General features: G+C 34.1%; 1 protein-coding gene across 2 annotated transcripts in view; it reads left to right on the top strand.

Annotated features, from left to right (window-relative positions):
* Positions 1 to 2,274, top strand: part of LOC107660897 (protocadherin-10) — a 7,949-nt gene extending 5,675 nt beyond the window's left edge. Inside the window, exon 4 of one of the 2 annotated variants that reach the window (XM_016450328.1) lies at positions 1,418 to 2,274. In XM_016450328.1, the coding sequence (XP_016305814.1) occupies positions 1,418 to 1,758 (341 nt within the window). In that variant the 3' untranslated portion in view covers positions 1,759 to 2,274. The remainder of the gene's footprint in view (positions 1 to 1,417) is intronic. The other variant, XM_016450329.1, reaches the window with a different exon arrangement.
* The last annotated feature ends 5,742 nt before the right edge of the window (positions 2,275 to 8,016 follow it).

Genomic DNA, 8,016 nt, shown 5'->3' with positions numbered 1-8,016 from the left:
CATTTTAAATAGGGTAACTTGTAATCTGTAACCTATTACATTTCCAAAGTAACCTTCCCAACACTGTGTATATATATATATATATATATATATAATAATTATTATTATTTATCTATTATTTTTTATTTATTTTTTGCATTTAACACTCACTATGAAAAAGTATTCAAATTATCTGACATATTTCTAAGTGAAACAGGATATTCAACAAGGAAGAAGTGTTGGAGCGGGAATTACTAAATGCATTGGTTTTTATGAAAGCCTAACAAGCAAAAACCAGCACATGGCCATATCACCTTGCCTTATGTTGGAAATGTGGTTGTTTTGCATGTTTAATTCATTTTATCAGCCTGTTAAAATGAGTCAAATTATAGATGTTAAAAAACCATGGGTGTTATTAGGCCCTACTACAGAAAATTAGAAATTTTGAATATGTGATTAATGTTCAGATTCAAGGTCCAGACTTTGAATGTCTTTTATTTCTGTGCAATAGTGAGAAATATATTACTTTGGCCTTGTTCAATTTGTGGGTAAATAAGACATTACTTGAAGAGACTTTCATGATTTGTTCGGCAACATAAATTATTCACCTCTGAATGTGTTTCATTTGTATAGAGTCAAAAGTTCAAAATTATGAAGATTTTTAAAAAATGTTTTCAAAGTAGACTTTTATGCTCACTAAAGCTGCATATATTTGATCATAAATACAGTAAAACAGTAATATTGTGAGATATTATTACAATTTGAAATAGCTCTTTTCTATTTTAATATATTGTAAAACGTAATTTATTCCTGTGATGCAAAGCTGAATTTTCAGCATCATTACTCCAGTCTTCAGTGTCACATGATCCTTCAAAAATCATTCTGATATGCTGATTTGCTGCTCAAGAAACATTTCTGATTATTATCAATGTTGAAAACAGTTGTGCTGCTTCATATTTTTGTAGAATCCATGACACATACCATTCAAACATTTAGGGTAAGGATAATTAAAAAAAAAAACTTTCATTTAGCAAAGACAAATTAAATTGATCAAGAGTGACAGTAAAGACATTTACAATGTATAATATTATAAAAGACTTCTATTCAATCAAATGCTGTTCTTTTGAACTTTTTCTTCATCAAAGAATCCTGAAAAAAGTGCAGTGACACCGAAGACTGGAGTAATCATGTAGAAAATGCAGTTTTGCATCACAGAAATAAATAACATTTTTAAATATATTGCAATACAAAATAGTTATTTTAAATTGTAGTAATATTTAAAAATGTACAGTATGCCGTTTTTACTGTATTCTTGATCAGATAAATGCATCTTTGGTGAGCATAAAAGTTTCTTTTTTTTTTTTCAAAAACATTAAACATTTTTAATTATTTAATCTATGTAGTTCTCTTCTTTCTCTCTTTTTTTTAACCCTTTCAGAGTTCCGGATGCATTCTCCAGCCGGTAGTGTTTCTCAGAGGGCCTGGACTCCCCACTACACACCCCAACACAACCCCACCCACCACCTGCAGCAGCAGCAGCAGCAGCAGCCCACGGCACAGGTCCACTCGCACCCTCCGCCGGACTACCAGCACAACGTCTACATCCCCGGCACACCATCCGGCTTCTGCACCCTGCGGCCCAGCTACCGCAGTGAGCTCGATGTCCACAACTCATTCTCCACCTTCGGCAAGAAACGTAGGTTCATCTCTCCCAGCAGCTACGACCCGCATGACGACACGGGGGCAGAGGTCATCAACAATGACTTATATAATGAATAAAATAAGACGAAAGGACCTATGCTGTGATGATGAACAAAAAGAGTGACTTATTACCAAAGCATAGCACTCATTATGTAGTCTCAGCCTCAGATGGACCGACACAGTTCATTCATTGACCATCTGATGCATATTGCACATGCAATACAACTTCTGTTGATTTAGGGAACAAAAATGTTTTTAAAATGACACCAGGTTGATGTTATTAACACTGGATTTGCCATAGTTTGCCTGGATCTTTGAAAGTTATTCAGGAGCAGAACTGTATATCCCACTTTGTTTCCTCTCTGTGTTTAGCAGGACAGAAGTTCTTATCACAAAGTCTAAAAACGCCTCACCTTTTTCTGATTTCCATGCAACAGTTTTGCAGAGATTATAGCGTGTAACAGTGCTTGACCACTTTCTCAGTGGACTTGATTCCAGAAGTATTTTTCCCATTAGGATTTAAAAAAAGAGTCTTCATTAAAAAGTTGTAAGCCATAATCCAACCAAGTTATGAATTTAATCATAACATTACAAACTTAGATTAGAAGCCAAAAAGTATTTGAAGATTGAAAAAAAAAAAAAAAGGTACTAGACTGAACTTAACTTTAATGAGGGAATAAAAATTCAATAAAGTGTTTGGAATGACAGTCAAATTAAAAATGATGGAGAATCATAAAACTACATTTAGATTTAAAGATTTCTCTGCATAATCATGGGTTTTTCATGTGGAATTATGATGTTAAACACAAATACTTCAAGAAAACGTTGAAATAATGCAAACTGATAGCTTCAACAAATGCATTTACCATCAATTAACAAGCTTGTCATTCACAATAGGTCTGTCTTTAAAGGTTTATCAGTGATTGTTACAAGTCTCTTCCCCTGTGGAGATAATGAATGGAGCTTTTACTTCTGGAACCAACTGTTGCACTCTATTTTCAGATAAAACCATCACTAAATGGCATGTAAAAAAAACTGTGTTTTGTTGCTTTAAATGTGAATCAGGCAGAATGAGCAGCAAACCTACTTTATGCTGCAAGTCTGAGACTACTTGACACGTGACAGGCAGGGAACCAAACCTTTATGATGTCACAGTGCCGCTATGCTATGATGGTTCTTTCTGTGCTCACACTCACTCAAACATGCACTTTTCACTCACATAGTGTGTGTTTGTGGCACATCATTCTGGCCTGCTCATAGGACATACTGTCTGTCCTGTCATTGGGGCCTATTGTACTTAACTACAGAGGTTCTGTTCCTTAGGATAAGATAGTCTGGCTGTTTTCTGACAAACGGATATTTAAAAGAACTTGAATTAGTTAAAGGAGTGAGGCGAGTTCTTATGATCCCAATGAAGCTAAGAAAATTGCTTGTCCTGTTATATCAGGAACTGAATAAATCTTAATCTGTATTATTATTATTATTATTATTTGTAATTGCATCTGCTTGGTTAGTTTGACCACACCGGGCCTAAAAGTCAAAGGTCATTAACACTAGAGAAGCAGTGAGAGGCCAGGCCTGAGATTTAATACAGTACTGAATATCATTATTATTTTTATATTTTCCTACTGTTGTTACTTTGACAATCATTTCAGCCAAAATGTGATTATTGCCCGCCTTTTGCACACCATGTGAGCATATAAATCAATACAGTGGTCATGATGAGACTGAATTATGAGCTAGGAGAAGGTGGATGCTCACCAAGTGAAACTGATCGATTCAATATGATTACTCATGTAGGAATGACTGGATCCGCACTTTGAGACACATTACTGCCTCATACAAGAGAACAGGTTGTGAAAGTCCATTCATTCCAAATATGTACATACAAATATGAGAATTAAATATTTTTTTCTGAAAAAAAACTGCAGTGTTGTGATTAATATTTTTACAGGTGATACTACGAATAATAAAATACTACAAGCCAATTGCTTACTGAATACTGAGCAATATACACTGTATACGGCTTACTACTTGTAAAAATAGTAAGACAGTATGCAGTTTGTATCAATGAATTTTTCAAATGGTAAGTATTAATTTTTTCACTTTCACAGGAGTGGCATCCAGTTATATCAGAAATGTATTGTTTTGCCTTTTAATTCAGTGTTGCAGTTTGCAGTTTTGTTGCAGTTTTATTCAGTTTTTCTTGTGTTCAGCCTTTTCGGTTGTGGGTAAAAGTAGGTCTGTGGAAGAGTCTTTCATGTTTTATTTTTTAAAGCGTACAACATAAATTATGCACGGTCATATTCTCAGGTGTGAATTTTGAAACCAATTGTGTGCTCTAAAAAATAAAAGCGCTAAAGTTGCACAGTCTGTCGCAGCAACTTATGTTTTCTTAAGAAACAAAAGTGCTTCAAAATTAATTTACAATGTACACTGTTTTTGTTGCAGAAAAAAAAACGTGAAAGTAATATAGTCGCATGAAAAGACATTTCTCAGCACAAAGAAAATAAAATGACCCAGGCCACTCTCTCATGCACCGAATAAACATTGCAAATGCTAACATATGCTAATGAGCTTTCTTATATTCCCTTTTTCCTCCCACAGAGAATAGACTTGGTTCATTAACTAAACAAACACAAAACTCCTTCGTCTAAATATAATTTTAATTAAAGACGGGGAAACAGACGGGCCTGTGGGGGGAATTGGTCTCCCCCTGAAAATGCCACACCTGGACGCAATCTCTCCCGCGCCCTTTCCATTTTAATTTCCCGGGGAAATGAGTTCAGAATGTCAATAGATGAGTATCGCCCAGTTGAGAGGGATAATTAGGTTTGCCGTGTGTCCTTTCAGATTACAAACGTTAATGAAGAAACGGTCTCCATGGCGCTAACACACTTCTCTAAATCGAAGTTCATCTCTCTGAGGGCCCATGAACCGGAGGTGAGGAGATGAGCAATTTAGACATGTCCCTCTCTAGACTATACATCAGGAATTAGAGGAGCTCCGCATTTACCTCACAGAGTCACATTCAAACAATGACATCCTTTTGAGAAGTAGGAACAATCTGCACACAGAAAACTTCAAAACTTCGCTCATGAATATTAATTAGGTGGCTAAACAGTGGTCCTCGCTGATTGGCTGAAAGACAGACCGTGCTAAGTAGCTATAGTTGCACATATATGTTTATTTTTATTAATGATTATAATTAATTTGTTATGTGTAACTTAACTCAAAGAAAGTTGTAATTTTCTTGAACGTTAAATAACCGCATGTTGAAGCGGTGATTAAATCTAGTGCTTAAATTAGTCAACAGTACTTTTATTGGTCATTACTGTGAAGTTCCTTGTATTAAAGGTTCAAACACAACTGAACTATAAAGATGAAGTGGTCATTTTTAATATCCGTTTTTGTGATGTACACTGTTCAGGCCTTCACCTTTGACATTTAGCAAGTAAGTGCATCTCCAGTTTGACCTTGTCCTTGTTCTAGACAGTATGTTTTAGCTCCAGCTGTTTCTATGACAACAGCAGTCCAAACTCTCTCTCTTTGTTCCATCCTGTTTGGTTCTAAACAGTAGCAGGACTGCTCTGTCTGATATTATGACATCATAGTCTGCCATTACCCATGCTGTTGGGTTGCATTATGAAGTTTAATGGACAGTGATGAGTCCCCCCCCCAAATACAGGTTTTGTAGATTAGTATTTACTCTGGCTTGTCATAATTCCCTTAAACTCTGATATTTCGCTCTCTTACATCTTTGTCTCTGAGACCTGGAGTCCAGTGGAAATATTTGTCTTTTTGCATATGAAAACTAACTGATAATGTTAATATGAATTATTGAATATCAAATGTGCTTATGAACTGTGTATATACACATACCGCACATACAATATACATATGCATTTTGGTAAATATAAATACAAATAGAGTGTGGTCAGAATAGCTGCATTCTAACTAGTGGTCTCAGTATATAAGCCATAAATCAGTTCCTTATATTTGATTTATTGCTACTTTAAACTTTCAATTTTCAAGAACGATACCTAAGAAACTAATGATCTGAATTGTTCTGTGTGAATATGCAGCTTGCTGATTCTTGAGAAGTGGGACAAAACAGGGTGAAATATTGACAAAGACAAATGAAACTACATTTTTGTATCTTACATGTACTAAGCTACTGAGCTATGCTTTGATTCAACCTCCCAACCTTTCTCTTTTTTATCAAAATGTGCTTTTTACCTTGCCATCATTATTTTGCAATCAAGCAATCAAGATGTTTTTAACATTTCAAAACACATTCATGTTAGCAGAGAGATGACATTTTCACATGTGACCAACAATTCCTCAACAAATATAAAATATCATAGTCTAATATTATCAAAATATTCATCTGATGGGGGTGACCGACCTGACAGAGTTGAAACATCTGACGGTGGTGACGAAAACCTGAATTTAGTAATTTTAACTACTTTACATTGAATCAATCAATTACTGTATTAAAACAAACACAACAAACAGTGAGTATGTTATTGTTTATAAAGCTTTTTTCAAGATTCACATTTAAGTATTTTGATATATCATTGGAACACAAATGATCTATTTTCTCTCATCTCAGAACAGTATGTTTGCTGTGCATCTGCTATGGTAACAACAGGTAAGGTAAAAACAGTTAAAAAAACAGTTAAATGAACAAATAAAACAATTAGTTGTTGCCTCTATCCATTTACATTCACCAGGATCTTAATATTCACATTTAAACATCTTAACAAATGATCCAAAAATGATCAGAAAATATATGATCATATACATTATTAGAGAAATTAAACACTATTTTATATTTAATATAATTAAAAATGACTTGAAAACACACAAATATGATGACCTTTACGTTGAATGTCAACTCATTGATGTACTCTGCAGAGGTGGAATGTGGCAAGGGGGTCGTTTAGACTGACGGCTGCCCCTGATATTACCTGATTTTATTACATTTTAATGTCTGACGTTGTTGACAAAAAGCAGGGACAACTTACAACTTTAAAACTTTATGAAACAAGCATGTGTCCTTAAAAATAACCTTGCTTTGATATGAGATATTATTAAGTGTTGCTTTTGATAAAACAAGCTCTTTTTCATTAAAAAAAGAAAAAAAAAAAAGATCCATTTTATAGCATATCAATTATTGAACTCTTCTCTGTGGACACTGTTTTAGATATAGTGAGAAGACAATAAGTGTCATAGATTTGATTTATTAATGATAACATTTAACTGAAGGGGATAATTGTGTTAAATACATTCTATTATTAATCCCTCATAACATTTACAATTGAAAATATTTTCATTTTTAAACCTAATTGCAGTTACAATTGCTGGACATGTTTTGTCTCAAGAATCAGTGAGCTGCATTTTGGGAAATCAGTCTTATAAAACACCACTAGAGGTCGCCTGCATCACATGTCAACAAGCTTAAGGAGCAGTGCAGATGCAACATTGCAGAAATTACAGTTACTGGAACATTTTATTTACAAGATAGATAGATAAAAAAATGTTGTTCATTTACCAGAAGTCTGGTGGTCCAAGACAGACAGACAGACAGACAGACAGATAGATAGATGGATAGATAGATAGATAGATAGATAGATAGATAGATAGATAGGCAATCCATGTTAAATGAAATGTGTAATGATATTTTGTGCTTTAAGTCTTTCAGTACATACTTATCATGAATGATTAGACAGAGCTTAACCAAAACGTTTATTTTAGAGTAATTACTGTTAGAGGACTCACTTTTAATTCAATTGGAATGACAAGTTACAGTGACATTTTACTTTTACGAGATCATTTATTATTATTATTATTATTATGATTATATGACAATAATTTAATTCTCAGTGCAGATCTCTGGTCCGTAAATCTTCAAATCTTCAAGTGAGCATGAATTCACCTGACTGGCACCCAGTCCTAGAAGAAAGAGAAAAGAGGATGTGTTGAAACAGCTACAGTTCACAGAAAGAGAGGCAAGTCAAAAATGCTGTAAAGAACATAGGCATCCAGCTGTTATATTCTCTCAGCCATTGTACTTAGCAGAAGTTCATTTAGCAGCTGCAGGCATGTGAGATTCTGAAGCTGAAATTATGTTGCTCTATTTAGCCAAAAAAGTATTTTGTGTATTTCAGATTAAATTAAATTAATCAACTATTATAACCATTAAATTTTTATATTGACATGCATTGATGGATCAGAAATCAAATAAAATAAAATCACTGTAAAATAATCTACTAGTCTGTGCTGAGCCTTTGTTGCATGAAATATGATGTAACCGTTATTCTGTAGCATCCC

The sequence above is a fragment of the Sinocyclocheilus anshuiensis genome, unplaced genomic scaffold (assembly GCF_001515605.1).
Source record: "Sinocyclocheilus anshuiensis isolate Anshui unplaced genomic scaffold, SAMN03320099.WGS_v1.1 scaffold1647, whole genome shotgun sequence".
NCBI classification, from domain to species: Eukaryota; Metazoa; Chordata; class Actinopteri; order Cypriniformes; family Cyprinidae; genus Sinocyclocheilus; species Sinocyclocheilus anshuiensis.
This window is presented reverse-complemented; position numbering and strand designations above follow the sequence as displayed.